The 19,739-nt window shown below is 39.4% G+C and overlaps 2 protein-coding genes across 3 annotated transcripts in view; both read right to left on the bottom strand.

Annotated features, from left to right (window-relative positions):
- Positions 1-6,825, bottom strand: part of nxph1 (neurexophilin 1) — a 74,446-nt gene extending 67,621 nt beyond the window's left edge. Inside the window, exon 1 of the mRNA XM_026155972.1 lies at positions 6,372-6,825. Coding sequence (XP_026011757.1) covers positions 6,372-6,425 — 54 coding nt within the window. The 5' untranslated portion in view covers positions 6,426-6,825. The remainder of the gene's footprint in view (positions 1-6,371) is intronic.
- Positions 6,826-16,820: 9,995 nt separating this feature from the next.
- The window catches only part of thsd7aa (thrombospondin, type I, domain containing 7Aa), a 169,833-nt gene continuing 166,914 nt past the window's right edge, over positions 16,821-19,739 (bottom strand). The window contains exon 28 of one of the 2 annotated variants that reach the window (XM_026157251.1): positions 16,821-17,749. In XM_026157251.1, coding sequence (XP_026013036.1) covers positions 17,662-17,749 — 88 coding nt within the window. In that variant the 3' untranslated portion in view covers positions 16,821-17,661. Of the gene's footprint in view, positions 17,750-18,505; positions 18,880-19,739 lie in introns of those variants that run through there. The other variant, XM_026157250.1, reaches the window with a different exon arrangement.

Here is a 19,739-nt window from a genome sequence, read left to right on the forward strand (position 1 = left end):
GAACACTGTCCTTGGAAGAGCAAGGACCCTCAAGCTGCCAGGCCTCTGGCAGAAGACCTGTGCTCAAGGATGTATGTGTATATATATACATATATGTAACACAAGTAACGAATAATGTTGACTTCAGTTTGCTACTGAAATTGAAACTGAAACATTTATTTTAAATAATTGATAGTTCTGTACATGCAGATCTTTCACTGGTCATCATGGCTGCTGTTTGTTTTCGCATTGATTTTATTAAACCATTAACAGCTTGTTTTGTTGTTTTTCTACTGTGAATGACCTGGCAGCAGAAGAGATGCCTCTAACAAACAGGTATGATGCTGTATTCACCATTTATAGCTCTGTGACATGAGCTCCTGGATGCTGGGCCCAAAAAACCATCAACAAATCTGAATCAACCCAAGTGAAACAGTTTTCAGTTTGAGTGCTGTAGGTTTGTGCTATCTCTTTAGCTGCAATGAACCAAACACATGGCAGACTCCAGAGTTACATGAATACCTGGAAATGTAAAGCAGGTGGAATGAGGTTATCTAGTCCCTTCTTTCCTTTAGAAACACTTTGCTTCATGGGCTGCTTCAAAGTGCTGCTATCAAGGTGTCACACACTTCGCCATAAAAGGATTGCTCTATGTGGAGAGGGGAGCAAGTGCTGGGTGGGGGGTGGGTTGAGGCTTCCCTCAGGATCAAACCCAGGTCGTAAGCAGGGCTGGATTTTTCAGAACAACACCCTTCAACGATCAGCTCCAGCTTTAACCTTTGAACTGCGAACACGATTGAAAATCTGGAGCAATGCAAGGAGCAGAGAATAGAGGCTGTAGTCATTAATCACACACTCTTACCATTTCAAACATAATGCACTAGCAACACACACACACACACACATTGACAATACTACCATTTTCTATGGCTGCAAAGTCTGCGGGGCTGTTGTGGGAATATTTAAGGTTGATTCCTCTCTCCTTTAACATCAACAGAGATGCAAATCTAAGGCACATATCCCTCATTTGCCCTCATCTGGATGTGAATAATCATCCCTGGATGGTGCATGCAGAGAAAAGAAATAAGCAACGGACTTAAGTGCCGATTCCACGCACCACAGTAGGTGCGATTACCACTGACTTTATGGTAAAACACCAAGGTCAAGTGCTGTTTTGACTGTTTGTGGGAGAAAACTGTCTGAGCTCAGACAATCCGGAACTCACAGGCAGGATCACAGAGGTTACAGTTCATGCAGTGTGAAAACTGAGTCTCCTTGATGCATCAATTTAAAGTTCTACACAATCAGTCTGCCTGCCCAGACGCACAGCAGTGTCCTGATTGAAGGTCAAAGGTGAACTCCACACATGAGGTTCCAAGATTATTTTCTAGTTGTTTTAGCATGGGCCTTACATATATATATATATATATATATATATATATATATATATATATATATATATATATATATATATATAAAACAACAATGATTTATCACAAGATCTTGTGATTTGTATGATATTCATTTAAAGATGTAAAACTGGCTCCAATATATAAAATAGACTAAATTCTCCAATAACCATTTCATTACCACTGCTGAATGTCATTTTAATGGTTGATAGACATAAAAATGAAAATACTGTCCTGTTTGACTAATAAACCGATGCAGCCTAATATCTCAAACGTAGAATAAAATAAACTTGTAAGGCAAAAGTATTAGATTGGTCATTCATAAATTTCATGAAGTAATTCATAAAGAATTTGATATATTTAGGCTTGAAAATAATTATGAAAAAGTGAGTCATTTATTTGCGAGCTTTCTTTATGTATTATTTATTTCTATTTTCATTTTTAAACAACAGAGAAAAAGTCTGGATTTGAATCACAGTTTGATTCTATCCTTCGATTATCTTTTTCCCAGAAGAATATTTTTATTGTTTGCTTTTCTCATAGATTACTTTGAAATTTTAATGGGTAGATATATCTAGTTTTACTAATTCTTTTAAACCTTCTCTAATGAATACAGTTTTACCATAATAATTATCTTTCTTGATGCCAATTGAAATTCTAAATAACAACGTGGGGAGTGGGGAAAAGGTTTTAAAATTCCTCAAATCAGTTATTTATTAAGCAAAAAGAAATAGTGCTGATTTTTATTTTAATCATCTCTGATTTGTGTTATTGTTGGAAGGACAGACACTATAAACAAGAATGAAACCGACTGTGATAAACTGATCAAATTTTCCTGTCTGCTAAAGATCAAAATATCAAAGGCTTATCAAAACGGGTGTGCTTTGAGACTGGTGCCATGAAAAACACGAGGTTTTATTTCTGTCATTTAAAATAAAAGGTTAGGGGCAGCATGGTGATAGGATGAATACTCACAGAAAGAAAGTCCTGGGTTCAAATCCAAGCAGGGACCTCTTTTGTATGAAGTTTGCGTGCTCACCCTGTGCTCGCGTGGGTTCTCTCCAATAAGACCTGCATGTTGGCTTGTTGAGGATTCTAAACTGACCATAGATGTATATTAATGCTACATGAATGTGGCTTGTACTAAAGCCCTTCAAGTGGTCAGTAAGAATACAAAAGGACTATATAACGGACTAAATAATAAAGGACTAAATTCCCACAAAACCTACAGAAGCACTCTTCAACCTCTCCGAAAACAAATGGAACGTTTTTCCGAACAATCCAAACCTCCTCATGAATCTTCACATTGCAAACCCCTGATGTAGATGAACTAATTCACAGCAGCTGGTGACTAGTCACTAAAGACTCAGTGGAGTCACTAAATGAAAACCAGTGAGTGTAACAGAGCTGGGTAGCTGGGCTGAGCTGAGACCACTAAGGCAGCAGCAGGAACAGCAGCAGTGGGGGAATTGCATTGTTGTTATCTGAGACTGAACTCTGAGCCCTTTTGTACTTGGCTCTTTCCAGCAGCCAAGCTCTCATAGCTCTAAAGTGACGCCTCCATGCTGCTTTAAAAGCTAAGTAGCACAAAGGTTGAAGAAGGAACTGAGAGAAATGTTCACTTAGTCGACATCTGGACTGAAAAAGGAAAGCTTCACACATTCAGCAGCTCTTACTTGATGACCACACAATGCACTTGTCCACTTGTGTGTATGTGTGTATTTATCTTCAGTTGCACAGCATGTGGGCATTTACAAGAATCCATTTGCTATATAATTCAATTAATGCTGGCCCGCTCTTGATTTAAGCTTCAAACAGCTCAACGAAAGTATATTGGGGGTTTTTTTTGTTGTTGTTGTTTTGTTTTGTTTTGTTTTTTTTTGGGGGGGGGGGGGGGATTATAGAGGAATGTAGATGTGAAGTTTGTGCTGAGAAGGGGGTCAGGAGAACGGTGGAGGTAGTGATAAAAGGCTGGTCACACTGTGTAAGGTGTGCTGTAGTCATCACAGTGGGACTTTCTTTCCTGCCTCCCATACAGACAGTTTGACATTGTAGGATCCAATGCACTGGTTTATAATAACACTTTAATAGGACTACGATGACTGGTGCCAATGGGACCACTGCATCCTTTAGTCCCAAGGGTGAGAGGGAAGGGAGCAGGGGATTGGGGGGCAGTAGCAGTGGTGACAGTGGGAGTTACAGACCCGAAAGACCTCACTGTCTGACAGTATCCTGTCTCGAGGCCAGTTTGGTATTTAAGCTGTTGTCAGTGACTCAAATCCTTAAATCTCTCATGTTGTCAGAATTTCTATCTATTAACTATAAAAATAAGTACAAGACAAACTGATGAGATCATCCAACCACAAAAAAGAGTCACTACAGCATCAAATAATAATACAACATGAGACAAAATTAAAATAAATAGAATGTTCCAGCAAGATAATAAGATCATTACCACAAGAGGAAAGGTTGTGTAATTAATATAATATAATATAATATAATATAATATAATATAATATAATATAATATAATATAATATAATATAATAACGGGCATAGGTGAGGTCCCTGAATTGCATAAGTGGACAATAAGGATGGGTGTGTAGACATATTTAAACAGTAATGAAGAAACTATGACACTTTAATGAAATGAATGCACTGTAATTAAATATAGTTTTAGATTACCGTTTCATAAGGTGTCAAAGAAAGACAGAATGAAGCTTCAAAATATTATCCATAACAACTGTTTAAATAAATCAATGTGAGCACTACACTTACATAAATAATTGTAATAATAAGATGGAAATAAGACGAGTGAAAATTAAATAGTGGTCATTTTAAGTAAAAGTTCTGCTGTGTCTTACATGTGCAGCGGTTTACCTAGACTGTGTTGTTATCAGGGTCAAGGCACAGCTCTCAGACAAGAGGCTTAAGCAGAGACAAGAGCCTTTAACACAAAATAAAACCATCAAAGTTCAGCTCTAATCCTCGTTGCGGTGGATAAGGCTGATAGTTAACGGGCTCTATTATAAGCTCTGCTTATCCTAGCCGAGTTGTCGGTGTGTGTGTGTGTGTGTGTGTGTGTGTGTGTGTGTGTGTGTGTGTGTGTGTGTGTGTGTGTGTGTGTGTGTGTGTGTGTTCATTCCATACTCAATTCAACATGCCAAACAGGATTTATTGTACTGTGAATTGGCATTACCATTCCACAATATTTAAAAATGGATATTGTGGAATGTGTGACAATTCTACAATAAATTCACAATCTTTTTTAATTACTATAACTGATACCATGCCTCAAAATTTGAAACAGAAACAGGACAAGGAAATATTAAGGGGGGATTTCAGAGAGTACTCCCCAAAGATTGGAGTCCACTTGCAAATTAATGTCAAGAAGAGAATGGTGTCAAAAAGTGGTCACACAACACAGGCTTCTAAGTTTAGTTCACAGTGAACATTTCAATTTGAATTTTAAAATAATCTTGTGTTTAGGCCTGTTATATTTCCTGTGAAGTCTCCGTGTTTCTGTGTATGCTTCAGAGTGTGCGCTCAATGATTTCAGCACCTTGGCCAGCTCCCCTCCGAAACATGTTTCCCCTATATTTTATTTTATTTTATTTTAAATAAATGAGTCGTGTATTTTGGGGAAGGGGGGGAAGGGGTGTGTGTGGATACGACCCATAATACCGCCGCAAAACTGATACACAGATATTATCCGGGACAAAGAAAGGGAAAGTTACTTAAATACGGCTGTGTGTTTAGTTAGTTGGTCATTGTTTATTTAAAACAAACAAACCAAAAAGAATTATGATTTCTTAATGACTACAGCTGTTTTCAGAGAACCTGAAATTACCCCGTGAATGCTCTGCTTCAATGAAACGGAATATTGTCTGCAATATATATATGTAACTCCACTGTTATGGCATTTGCTCGGCTAAATTAAAGAGTTATAGAAGACGAAGAAAAAAATGAAATAGAATCAAATTTATGTTTCCACTTTTTGTTTTCTCAAATTATACGAAATATCAGGCCCGAGAATAAAGCTTATATCTCGCTCTTTTCCAAGTAGACAATCATCAACAGTTTGTTAAATCACGTTTGTGCGGCCAGATGAGCCTAAATCAGTATTGGTTTTGTTTGTTTGTTTGTTTGTTTGTTTGTTTGTTTGTTTATTGTTTGTTGTTTTGTTTTGTTTTCTTGCTATCTCAAAATAAAAACCCCACTTATGACTAGACTTGTATTATATTAACCCGAAGCTGAATTGCGTCTTTTCAAGCTAACACGTTGTTAGTTTTTTGCGAAATACGTTTCAGTTGTTTAATCTGCTCACAGGATTTATTTATTTATTTATTTATTTATTTATTTATTTATTTATTTATTAAGTAGCTAAAGAAATCATTCTAAAGTATGCAGAAAAGCTCATTTGTCACATTTCTCAAAACCGATCCCAAACTCCAACTTCCGTCTCTCGTTGCTTTCCAGCCTAAGAGGCTCCACAGTTTGCGTAAGACGACCCGACTGATCGGGAGTTTTGGTTTGTTAGGGCGCCCTCATGAGACATTTCTACTGCTGTGTCTGTCTGCAATCGAACATGTAGGTGTTACAATTTGTACCTGTTCAAAATGAAAAGTATAATTTTAAAACATACCATGTAATATATTTGAGGGAATTTCCTTCGCGCATATTACGCACAGCGAATTTGAGCGTAAGGCACACCCGTCACAAGTCCTACTGTTCCATAGTTATAATAAAGTGTGTATCTAAACTTTGAATTCCACTTCTATACTTTAAGCAGTGCAATATAAGGTGGAATCCCCCGAACAGTCGCCAGTCTCACCGCCAATGTAAATGCATTTGGAGTACGCACGCTTGAAAGGGTAACAGACCTCACACAGTGTGGAAACAACAACAAACACGGCTTTTCTTCTTCCTGGCAGAATAAAACCGAAGTGCAGAAAAGTTGAACTAGAAGAAAAATCTAACTCACCAGGTAAAGCGCAGGCGTCAGAAGGAACACGGCGCACCAACACGTCACCTGCATCCTCCCGGAGCTCAAACTTCCACTAATTTCCCTCGGATGGTAGTTTCGGCTTTGACGACCATAAATCCACCTTGTATCCACTTCACAGCACAATCAAGCCCATCAGCTGCCCAGGCAACAAGGAAACAACGAACCCCATGGCAAGAGAACAAAGCAGAGAGTTGCAGATTGGGAACAGGATCGATCGGCCGGTGAGGCTGCTGCCGCGGCTTGACGTTAGAGGGACCAGGTAGCGACAACCAGCGCTTACTTAAGAGTTAATCCAGGTAGAGGGAGCAGGAGGGTCATAGTTGTGAGCACGTTCAGGTCTTGACTGTCTAATGGACAGCACGCTCAGCGGTTGGAGCGTTCCGATCTGAAAGGAATGGCGAGGCTTTCTGCTTTATAACGCGCTGCTACAACACAACCAGGGAGACTCTCGCTCTAGGGGGGAGGGACGAGATGAGGGGGAGCAAAAAAAGGCAGGGGGGAAAATAACGGGAGTAAATTCCAAGATGTAGTGAGGAAACATTAAGTTTCCCTCTCTCGTGTTTTGTAACAGAGGCTTGTGGAGAAAATGCTGGTTACCTTGGTTGTGGTTTGTGCGTCTGATATAGATGAATGAGCTGACATTCTGAACTATGATGCCAATAACTTTAGGCAGCCCCCCTTCAACAAGGGAGCCTCAAACCTAAACAAACAGAGCACTGTAGCTGTTGTTTATAATTTCCCCTTTTCCTGTATATTTGCTGTTAGCAGTCTTCTTTAAAAAGATTTTCAACCACTGTTCAACACCCATCCTGTTTATTTAAATGAAATTTAAATTCAAGCATGGCAACAACACAAAAATCAACATGAAAAAGGGACCAAAACTACTTTGACTGAACAAATTAAAAGTTAAAAGGCTTCAGATTTTCACTGTATAAAATCTAGTTTAACACATTTTATAGCTAAAGTTTACATTTACATTACAGCTTCTTCTGTAATATTACTAATACAAATGAATACACTTGTATTTTTTGAATAATCTGCTATTTTTATTATTATTATTCCTTAGGGATGCATCAGTTTATTAGTATTCTTAACATTACCCAAAGTCTTCCAAATAAATCACAATTAAAACTGTACGATTTTTTAAATCTGTTTGAGCATATCGCAGGTAAAAGATTCAATGAAAATAAACTTTTGCAGAAAACCAAAGCAAAATGAAACTCGAATAAACACGCTATCCCAGTGCCACTCACCCAAAGGACAGTTCCTCCTAAACATGGCTGTGTGTTTACGTGTTTCTGTATGTCATTCTGTGTATCTGCTCACCATGCTAGCAGAAGCGAGTCAAGGTGACTGAAGCCTGCTTAGATGCTGAGCATGTGTTTCTGGTTTGTGGATAGACAGATAGGATCCTTTCTGGCAGTGAACAGACGGGGCAGGGAGGTGAGCAGAAAAGAAAAAGGCGGGTGGGGGCGGGGGGTTGCGCTTTAATAAATCCCCAGCAGGCTCATTGCTACAACATTGCAGTGGTCTGGAAGTGTCACCATAACTCAGACAGTGGGGCTGATGGGATCCTGCTCTGAATGGTCCAGATAGCCTTCACAGGACCAGCATGGCATCCAGTGGTAGTGAAGGTGACGATAAATCACGAGGGCCATCTGACTTCCATTGTGTCTGGAATGAAATGCATTCTGGTCTACAGTAAGGCAAAGGGCTCACATTTCAAGGTAAAATCCACATTCCCCCCTTGTTGATCAAATGTTTCATAGAAAAAAATAATATTTTTCAGTAGGACAAATTTGCTGAAGTTGAACCGGGACCTTTGCAGTGAAACCCAAAGTAAAAATGTTATATTTGCAGTTCTATACATCAGGATTTTCCATTTAAAATTATTATGTTTAATTTGTTTAAAATATCCATATATTATTGGATATGCAGTAAATTTAAAAAAAAATGTCTCTGCTGGGTATACAAACGTATAGTTAGATTCATAATTAAAAAGGTTGCCATGAGGACTGTAACTGAGATCTTTCCCTTTCCTTAACCATGGTATAATTGCCTTACATGGAAATTCCAGGACGGGAACATTTTATAAATATGTGATTCGACAGAAGTGCATTGCTGTGCTTGATCAATGTGTGAGTACCACTTATTTTTATATGCTGAATTCCTATTTCATTTTTCTTTTTTTTTAATGTTTCGTTTATAATGGTGCACGTTTGTAGTTTCCCTGTCTATTAGTTATTCAGACACAATTTTACACTTAGGTGAAACATTGAAAATTGAGCTTTTTGCCTCATTCGTTCAGCTCGATGTTGTATTCATGTTACGTTGGTAGATTTTTGTTTGGCTGTTTCATCAACGAAACAGTAGAAACTGGATGTATACATCCTGCAAGCATTATGTTTCCACATTGAAGACTCGAGTTCATTTAAGTGAAAAAATTCGCAGCTTTAATCACCATATTTTGGACATTTTTTAAACCAGTGTAGCGTTTCCCTCTTTAACTATTAGTTGTGTGTCAGGTCAGTCAAAATTTTGGCCAGTGGCCAATAAAACAGGATGTATTTCAATCAGAGAAAATAATCAAATGTAGATGGAGTTCAAATAATTTAGTCGATTTAAAAAGGCCACAAAATGAAAGTCAGTTAAGGGAATATTTGGAATTTTCTCCTCCAAATGTTTTCTATAAACAAAACAAACAAACAAATACTATAAGGGTTATAATTGGAAAATGACATAATCAAATAACAAAAATAATCCACATACGTTAGCTTTGAATTTATGTTGAATGATGTCCAGTGGCAACTTATCTGTATAGCCTCCACAAGTGTACAAACCAATGCAGCTCATCACATATTAAGGTCTGAGTAGAGCCCTTAAGTGTCACATTTTAGTGCAGGGAAACAAAACATTTATTGTCATAGGTTGCTACAGTCAACGCTGGCTGTAAAGTGTGTCTTTCATTTCATGGCCCAATCCTGAAAATATGAGGAGGCTGGCAAGGAATGAGAAGACTGCTTCTCATTTAGATGACAGCCACAGAGTCAGCTAAGGGTGGCTTGACCTTGCTGCAGAAACAAATTAATAAATAAATAAAAGATGAATTTGTGTGGAGAAGCTATTTTGTGCATTTGGAAATGTTTCAGAAGGTGTTCACATTCACCAACATGGATAGTTAGTGAGAAATTACGAGTCCCATCGCCTTTCAAGGGCACTATACAGCATCAGTGAAGCAGAGAGAGTTAAAGCTCAGCTGCTGAGTTGTGCCACTGTCACAGAATGAGAACCATTCACAGGAGATATGTGGACACGTCCATAGGCTGCCAACCCGTACAAAATGGAAGAAAGACTACATTTCTTACTTCTCAATCAACCACCTGCACTCCTTCCTCTTTCCAGTACCAAGCCATCTTTCATTGACAGTGCATAATCAGTAGGTCAAATCACTAATTTTCAAAGCACACCTTTAGGCGCCCATTCAATGCTGGGGGGAAATTATAGGGTAGCTTCTTCCTAATAGCTTATCATTGAGCTACAAAGAGGAGGAGCAACAGATAAAGACAAGAGAGAGGAAGAGGATGATTGCCCAGCTGAGTGATGCTGGCGTCCGGTGGCATGAATATGTTCGGCTGGCTCGGCTCCACCGCCGATTGTGAGGGCAGATGTTGCTTTGGGCCCTCAGGCATGGCCATGATGCAGTGGCAGCAGGTTTGTCCAACCAGCTGCCGTCTCTAGTGTCATTCCACATTTGGAGCAAGGGATAGGAATCAAACTGGGCTTGACCAAAAGGGCAGGCTGTGGGGGTGCTGGGTGGGCAAGGGTGGGGGTGGGCACTTCACACCATGTGTGGCGACAAAAGGCCTGGCGGTCTGCAGTCAGGCTCGGGCTGCCAGTGCTTTTCAAGATGATGTTAGGGGTGGGCGGGCTGAGGGGGAGCTGACAGAGACAAATGGCTGAGCAGAGTGCTGGTCACAGGATGCAGCTGCTACACATCAATCGCTTCCTCATCACAGTTAGAATGACTGCCAGCTTCAGCTTTGAGCAAGTAGGTTTATTAGAGGGTATGAATACGGCTTCAAGTAAAAGCCACACAGAGATTTGAAAGTTGCGTCTGATAAAAACTTTAAGGACTTAACTTCTGTACATGGCTTCCTTCTTTATGGTTTGCTGCCATAAACCCAAAAAGGGTCTGCAATAAGCTTCTCAAAGAATAGTTCAAAGTATAATTCAGGTTTTTCACAACTTTACTTTTTCTTTACAGTTTTGGTCACTTTTTGGACAAGACTTTCTCTTCAAGGTTATTTCTGAGATTTGAGGGATTTTTAGAACACTGTAACATACAGGATGATTTTTGGGGGCAATGTTTACAGTAGATTTAGCAGTTATTTTACTTTGCAACTAGAGTAAATCCACCCATGATCAGTCTCAAATGAAAACAATTAGAAAGCCTGCCGCTGCTGCTCCAGTTGAAATTTCACTGTCAAACGAATCTTCCAGCTAGAGTATTTGACTTACCACTTAATACCCAAATGAAGTGTCTGGATGCATGACCATTTTTGCCATTTTTTTCAACAAACATGAGTTTGGTAAACATTGGCGAGTTGTGTGCATTCTGACATGATTTCTGAGATCACCAAGTTCGCAAAGTCACTCTTCATCACCATCTGGTGCTGCAAAAACTGTTTCCTGATATTTGCAGTGGCAGATTTATATGATTCACAGCACAAGATGAGAACTTTTCTGTGATTTTGCTCTTTTGCAGATCACTGTACTGCCTAATTTAAAACCTTCTCATAACAGACAGCTTTCCTGGCTGAGGCAGTGCTTTATGTATGTATGTATGTATGTATTTATTTATTTATCTATCTTTGGACTTTGGAGAAATTTGAAATAAAGAATGATGGAAATCGTTTTACCAAATTTTAATGTCTCTGTAGTTACAGCAAAATCACTGTTTGAAGTAGATTTTACGAAATGACTTAATTGATCGGGGCAGGCTGTAGGATATCCTTTTCTTGGCTGAGGGAATATAATTGGAAGACAGAGACATTGTTATGTGAAGTGCTGATTAAATGAGGGGACCAAAACCATGCATTATGTCTCTTTTTACTTCCCAGCATCCAATCATAATCAGAGGCTCTAACAATAAAAGAAATGACATTCCTTCAACAGCAGAGGACAAAAAAGTAATCAGTGGCAGAGTAAAACAATTAGAAAATTAGATGTAATTGTCTACGCACCTTCCTGCATTAGGACAGAATCACTGCCTTCAAGATCCCTCTGCAACACAAAGCAGTGTGCAGTGAAAATATCAGCACAAGCCACAAGTCTGCAGCATTCTAAGCCCAGACAGAATGACTGACCACACAATGTGATTCCAGTTTGAATGTTTTCAGCAACATTTTTTCACGGCAGAGGTTAATGTACACTGACCTATCCCTCTCCAGCTAACTGCTCCTCCTTTGTCTTTTAGTGAAGCAGGAGTACAAGCGCAAGCTATGAGCCATGTCAGCTAGAGACTTAATAAGGTTCAGACGGCTCCAAAGGTCATCCAGCTTCTCAAAAGAGCAATAAAACTAATTTTCAGTTTTAACTGAATGTTGTATTTGAGGCTTGTACCGCTGCATGTCTTCAGTCAAGAATTAATAGGCAGCACCAAACCAAAATCCAGGTCTAACTGGGCAGTCTGCGTACTTTAAGCGATCTTTTACTGACATCTGCTGGTGAAATCGGTTATTACTGCACTAAAGTGTAATAATAATTAAAAGATTGACTACAATGTTTTCTCATCAAGTTTTCTCTCGATGATTTTAGTAATTAATTGATTAAGTCAACCAGTAACGATGCAGAAGAGATCACATCAGCAAACTGTTTTGACTGCTCTTTGCTCAAAGTTGTTAAGGATTTTAATTGATATCATATGTGTTTCATAACTCAGCACAATAACTGAGAGGTGGCCGGACCACAGAATAATACAATGATCTATGAGCACTTTGGTTAGACAGATATTCAACTTTATGCATTATAGAAACATTTTTTTCAAATTAGTATCAGTTTGTAATCTATTATCACACCGAACATTTTTATTTCATTCACATTTTCAATCAATTATAACACCAAACTGTGCACAGTGAGTCCGGTGTCCGGCTCGCGTTTCTTCTCCTCCAGTCGGGCATCTCCCTGAAAAGAGCAGAAAAACAACTGCTCCCTACTACTGCAGTTGTTACAGACATGCTTCCTCTAGGTTGGTGTCAACCTTAACCCGACACCTTGAAGTTTCTGTGCCTTGCTGCGCTATCGCCAGTGCAGGAACGCCATCCTCCCATAACCCCAACACATTCCTAAGGCAGCCTCTCCTTGCTTATGCTCTATGTTAGTGTCAGTGTGAACCAGTCTACCTTCAGCACCCTCCTTCACATCATGGAGTTAAATACTTGCAACTAATAAGGAGTGTATCAACTCTATTATGAGCATACACTGCAATTAATGTTAAAAATAAACTTTATTAAAATGCATTTGTAACAGGTTTCTTCACGACAATGCTGTCCTGCAATCCCAGAATTTATGGACTAGTAGAGGCAGCACATTTGGTTTTTACTGGCAGTCCAGGGATGACCTCTCTGCTCTTCTCTGCATCTGGCTGATAGACGAACAACAGCACAACCAAGACCAGTTGTAGCAACAGATCTTTCTGCAGGCAAAGTTATAACATACCAGGAGCTGAAGTGTAACCCAGTGTTAAGAACAATGAAAAGTGTACACTGGAGCCACTGTCTGTGTTTTTTTAGGAGATCTTTCACATTTCTGGACGGGATTAATCTTCAAGAAACAAGAAGTGCGAAAGCGGATCGTTGAATGAAACCATGAACCAGAACTGGTTTGTAAAAATGCTGCAGCTTCACTGGTGTGGAACTGGTTTAGCTTTCGTCCGTCAGATACACAACAAAGCACTATTTTTGGTAGCGCATGCTAGCGGGCCGTCGTTATTACCGTGTTGTTTGGAAAATACGGCGCACTTAAAATCAATACTTTGATTTTTCTGAAAGTCGACAGAGCCCCTTATAATCCCGTGTGCCTTATGTATGAACTCTGGTTGTGTTTACTGACCTGGAATCGATTTTATGTGCACGGCGCTCGAAAATCTGTCGAATGTTTCAGTACGACTTTGCTAAGCTACGAAGCCGCACCGCTTGATGGATTGTCGGAGCATTACGGCTATCGTAGGCGGAGCCTCGCGGAGTGATACGTACTGTGCTTCAACATACTGTTACCGTATTGTGTGTGTATAACCTCTTTTTAAGTTTTGTGGATATTATACATGGTTATGCTGAGGATGTGTCGGCCAGTTTCCACTGGAAATGCCTTTTGGTTAAACTGTCAGCAAAGAATTTGCATTTGCACAGTTACATGTTTATATAACTTTTATATAACACATAAAAAACAGCTGCTTGTTTAAGTGAAAATACATTGATGGGTTTTTTTGCACTAATAAAGTTGTGGAGTTGAAAATTCCGAGAGGCGAATTACACATCATATATATATATATATGTAATTCGCCTCTCGGCAGTCTATCCTTCAAGCTCGGGTCCTCTACCAGAGGTCTGGGAGCTTGAGGGTCCTGCACAGTATCTTAGTTGTTCCTAGGACACTGCTCTTCGGAACAGAGATCTCTACACAGCCTGCACCTGGGGTCTTGGCTCGTGTGATAGACCCCAGCCTCTATGGATCTTGTACTCAGAGCTCGTTCCTGTTCTGCCATGATTAGTGCCTCTGTGCTGTCTTTCAGTCCAGCTTTGTCCAGCCACTGGTAGGATTTCTGGATGTTAGCCACCTCCTCTATCTGCCGGTGGTACATAGCGTGCAGGGGCCTGTCCTTCCATGATGGTTCCTCCTCTTTCTTGGGTTTCTGCTGCCGGAGGTATTCACTGAGCACGCTGTCAGTTTCTTCCTGATGTATTCGGGGATGTTCGTTGTCTCATCCTGGACCATGGTGCTCACACTCACCAGTCCCCGGCCTCCTTCCTTCTGGTTAGCATACAGCCTCAGGGTGCTGGACTTGGGTTGAAACCCTCCATGCATGGTAAGGAGCTTCCTTGTCTTGATGTCAGTGGCTTCCATCTCCTCCTTTGGCCAATTTATTATCCTAACAGGGTACCTGATCACGGGCAGGTGTAGGTGTTGATAGCCCGGATCTTGTTCTTACCATTCAGCCAACTTCTCAGGACTTGCCTGACCCTCCGCAGGTACTTGGTGGTTGCAGCTTTCCTAGCGGCCTCTTCATGGTTCCCATTTGCCTGATTTGAATTGAATTATGTTACTCTTATGTTACTCTTTGTCAAATACATTAAATTGGTGCTTTTCTTTTGTTGTGGTGGGGGCATGGTAGTACTCAGACTTCACCCTTCATCGACATGCTCCAACCTCAGGTTTCCAACTTTGTAGAGAAGGATTCAGCAGCAGGATAACACATGTCAGTGCTTTAAAAAATCTGTGCTTTAAAGAGTGAAGTACTTCAGACTGGAAAATAATAAGGACTCCTGACTGTCACCTAACCTTAGATCTACTGAGTCCTTTTGTGACTGAGAATGACAAAAGGGCTGATAATCTTTTGTGGTAAAGCACCTATGACCACAAGCTATAGTTCTTAAAAAAAAAAGGAATGAAATCAAGCAGCAGATAAGAGCTTCCTCCCAAGAGTCTGACCACTCCCTTAGAGATGGGTTGAGGAACTTGAGTAGATTTGAGAATAGAGCTACTACTCCTCCACATCGGAAGCAACAGTTTAGGTGGTGGTGATGGCGTCTGACTAGAATGCCTCCTGGACGGCTCTGAGGTGAGGTGTTTCCAGCATGTTCAAGCGGGAGAAAGCAGGTACAGACCTAGGACACACATAAGAGATTGTCTCTCCTGATGGACTCTGAAATCTTTGGCATCTGCCCAGAAGAGAAGCTGGTTGGGGACAGTGAGGTTTTTTTCCCCTCTTGATAATTATAAAGAAAAAGAAAAAAGTCAACAATGATGATTCAGTTATTCTGTGTGCTACATTACTTAATTCCAGTTATCTACAGACTTATATTTGTAATGACTGTCAGGTAAAGCCCTAAACCAAAGACCAACTTATTTGAACCTCGTGTGAATACCTGTACTGCAATTTGCATGATTTAATATGTTATTAAAAAGAATTAGAATAATATTTCCATTGTTTATTATCAGCAATTACTCAAATACATACAAACAAACAGTAGGAAAACTTGACTTATTTGTCACAAGCTTATCATGTTTAGCGCACCCACATTCACACTTCCAAGTTTGTTTCTTTTCTTTTCTTTTTTTTTTTAAAAAGAATTTTATTTACAAATCATTTTCCAAGAAATATAAATTAAACATTCCACTGATTTACTACCAACAAACTCCACAGAATATTAAACTGCCATTTTCCGGCAATGTCTCAGTACTAATAAATACAACACTATCCATTCTGAGTGACTGGACCTTCAGCTTACTTCAGCCATTTTCACTTTTAAACATTTCTACACAATTATTCTTCCTAAAGTCTTTGAAAACAATAGAAAAGCTGGAAAGGTTCTGACATCATCCTCTGATACAGAAAGTTCAAGGGCTGAAAGACCAATTAGTTTTCAACATTGCTGAAGACTCCATAAACTGATGGACAATGAACATTACACTGGAGAGGCAATATCGGCTGGCAGAGGTCAAATTCAAAATGAGTCAAAAATCAAAGGTATACAGAAGACTTTAAGAGAAGAACCACAGAAAAAAAATTCCAATAAATTATTTTTGAGGATAAATAATATTTTTAAGCTACATATCAGAAAAAAGCCAGGCTGAGAGATTCCCAAATTCACCACATAACTGGTGCAGAACCAAGCTTAAAGATGTACACTTGTAGCTGATCGTAAGTAAATAACAAGTGGTCCAAAGTTAGTAGCCACTGGTAAAGCCATTATTTTCAATAATGAATTAAAAACAAACAAACAAACAAACAGCGCTAAAGTCAAAAATTTGGTGTTAAATATAATATTTCTTAGATGGACTCAACTGAGAGTTCTTGGGGATGAAAGAAACAATTTGATGATGAACTTATCTTCCATGTTTAGTTTTTTTAGACTTTTTCTTTGTTCTTTCCATGTAATAATCTAAAGGCTTTCATGATGTTTGAATTTTCCACAGAAGATTTTGATGTATGTTACGTATTTACAAAGATAAAATCACACAACCCCAAACTGGTTCTGAAATTTGGCCGCCCCTCCCTGAGCCAGTTCTGTCAGAGGTTTATTCCTGTTAAAAGGGAGTTTTTCCTCCCCACTGTCAACAAGTGCTTGTTCAAAGGGGGTTGGTTTGATTGTAGGGTCTTTATCTTATAATATAAAGCGCCTTGAAGTTGTGATTTGGCACTATATAAATTAAATTGAAATTAAAAAGTTTGTTACAATTAGTAAAAAAAATGTCAGAGATTAACTGGCAGAGTTTGGAACATTTAGCTAGACATAATAGAAAGATAAAGTTGAGACCACATTAAAAAAATCCTATTTACACAAAGTCCCATCAAATCATGTAAAAAGAGGCAATAGAAGAAAAATAATTACAAACATTGGTGAGTTTTCGTTTGCAAAAAGCCTTCTTCTGTACATTTCTACAACATCTGTATTGAGACAGGCATACCTAGACCTAAGTACATATCATGCTGCACTAATATAGTGCAAAATTATCCCTGAAAAATGGAGAAGGGACAGGCAGGCAGAAGTGATGCTGTCTCTGGGATTTATTAAGCTCCTTTTTGTCTCCTCGTCATATTGTTTCTTGTGAGATGCACCGAAGCCATAATGACACTCAGGCCTCCGAATGTTCATTTGACACAGAACAAGTGATATCAAGGCAATGTCACTGAGCAGTGAAAAAAATGAGGGAATGATTTTCACAGAAGTATTTGTTCTGCGGAGACACTATTCAGTGACTGTTGTTTGAATATTTTGGGCAGTGGTAGATGGCAAAGAAGCAAAGGAGGACTTTCAGCAGGAAACAAAGAATCCATGAAGGCTCTTGTGAAATAAATGCCAAAATGAACATTTAAAAACAGATGGGGAAAACTAGGCTGCTAATGAATGTGGTCAGTCTTGATCTTTGAGGTTCTTCTTTTGCATGTGAACGAGTCTCAGCATTGGCGCTGATATCAAAGGGTTTCCACGGCGATGCCGTAAGTTCTGAAAGAAGACAAATGTTTGTACGTTGAGCAGGAAGACTTCTACATGTCTGCATCTCCATCGTAAGCCAGAGTCAAAGGCTTCAGTCTGTTGTTCATCTGGCGTCTCTGTGGCTTCTTTGGCTTTTTGCTACAGAACAAACAAAGAACAGGTGAGGAACAGTAAGACAATCTGATAGCAGCCACCTGACAGTAACTTCCACTCATGACCAACCTGTTACATACGAGACATGATTCTGTGTTTCTGTCATATCTGCCCTAAAAACAACATCACTGTCTTTGGAAGTTTATCCATCAGTCTTCAGCTGTCCCTCCTCATTTATACACTGTTGCTAAAGAGGAGAGCTGTACAAAATAAAGTCCTTTATAGTTTTCAAAATTGGCTTCAGAGTTATTATAACTCTGGGACAACGTTTAGCGTTTTCCACTGGTCACTGAGCACAGGTGCTACACATTGATACATTACCACATCACTATTTTCTAAACTTTGGTTACAGTCCTGGTAATATTAACTTAAAATAAACATTAAAATGTGCAAAAACGGTGATATTGCATTTGCTCTGCAATATGAGAGAAGTTGAAATTCTACATTTCCAGAGGTTTCTTCATATTGAAAGGGAGTTTTTCCTTCCCACTGTGGTCAAGTGCATGCTCATACCAAATGGTCTGATTGTTGGGGTCTTTACCTTGCAATATAAAGCACCTCGAGGCGAGTGTTGTTTTGAATTGTTGCTATATTAATAAAACTGAAGTGAACTGAATTGAAATTGTTTAACCAAGACTTAATTCAACTAATAAACTTGTACAAATATGATTCAATATTTTCACCACAAGGTCAACTTTTCAACTTTTTGCTGTCAAATCAGCAGCTTTTTGGTTTTCTCACCTCTAGTAGGTGATCCACTGAAATGATTGAACAAGCAATCTGGATGTTTGGGAACATGCCACATGTCGTAGAGAATAAAAGGAGTTAAGTAAGGCCTTGACTACGTGATAAGAGTTTCAAATGGAGCTGGGTGTGGCAGTGAGTGCTGTAGCTCTGGATGTTGTTGTGATGATGGAGGCTTTGAGAGCTGTGCCTCATATTGCTGTTGCTTTTCCTGCAGCTGCGGTTGCTGTTTGTTGCACCACTTTAACTCCTCTTGCTCTAGTTTCTGGCAGGCAGGACAGGTATAAGTGCAGCTGTTTTGCTCCATCCAATAAATCCTGTCTGAGGGGGACTTGGAGCTTGACTTGCAGCAAAGGCAACAACCACAACAACTAAATAGAGTGTGAGAGGGTAGAAAGAAAAAAGGGACAAGACAAGACAAGAAGGAACAAATGATAAGGGAAACAGAAAAATGAAAAACAAAAACAAATGAAGAAATAATTGTGAGCAGTGTTGTGATGGAGGTCAGATCCCATGTCATTTTATTGGATGATGCTTTTTTTTCATAATATGGCCTTTAAATAGACAATGCAAGATGGAAGACAGGCGTTACACTTCATTCTACATGAAAACCGAAATCTAAGAAGTCTGTTGACGTGTCGTTGATTTAATAGGCGCACTGACTCGCCTCTGTCAGTGCGCCCCAGGGCAGCTGTGGCTACAATGTAGCTTGTCGTCAACAGTGTGTGAATGTAGTGTAAAGCGCTTTGGGGTCCATAGGGACTAAGTAAAGTGCTATACAAATACAGGCCATTTACCATTTACCAATAGATCGGACTCTGACTTTTGAGCTTAGTATGGCTCAGTGATCAGGTAGACAATTGGTTGTTAAAAACAAATTGCTATCTGATCAGTGAACATGATGTCAGAGCCATTATTTAAAAAAGAAAAATCCTTACTGACTCGTCCTTATGGTCGCCAAACTGGCCAATGTGTGACATTCCCAACATCAAAAATAATCAAAAAAGTTGTAAGATTGTTGCAGGATGTTCAGATTCTTTTGCAACATCCAATCTGCAATAGCAGATGGGTGCTTCATCATGACAGTGCACACTCACAGTACACTGAAAATGCTCACCCGCTACGGATTTGACTCCCTGTGACTCGTCCCACTTTGATTTTTTAGGATTCTATTTCATTTAGTCCTAAACTTTATGAGACACAGTACAAAATCACTAATTGCTAATTAGTG

Source organism: Astatotilapia calliptera, chromosome 22, assembly GCF_900246225.1.
Source record: "Astatotilapia calliptera chromosome 22, fAstCal1.2, whole genome shotgun sequence".
NCBI classification, from domain to species: Eukaryota; Metazoa; Chordata; class Actinopteri; order Cichliformes; family Cichlidae; genus Astatotilapia; species Astatotilapia calliptera.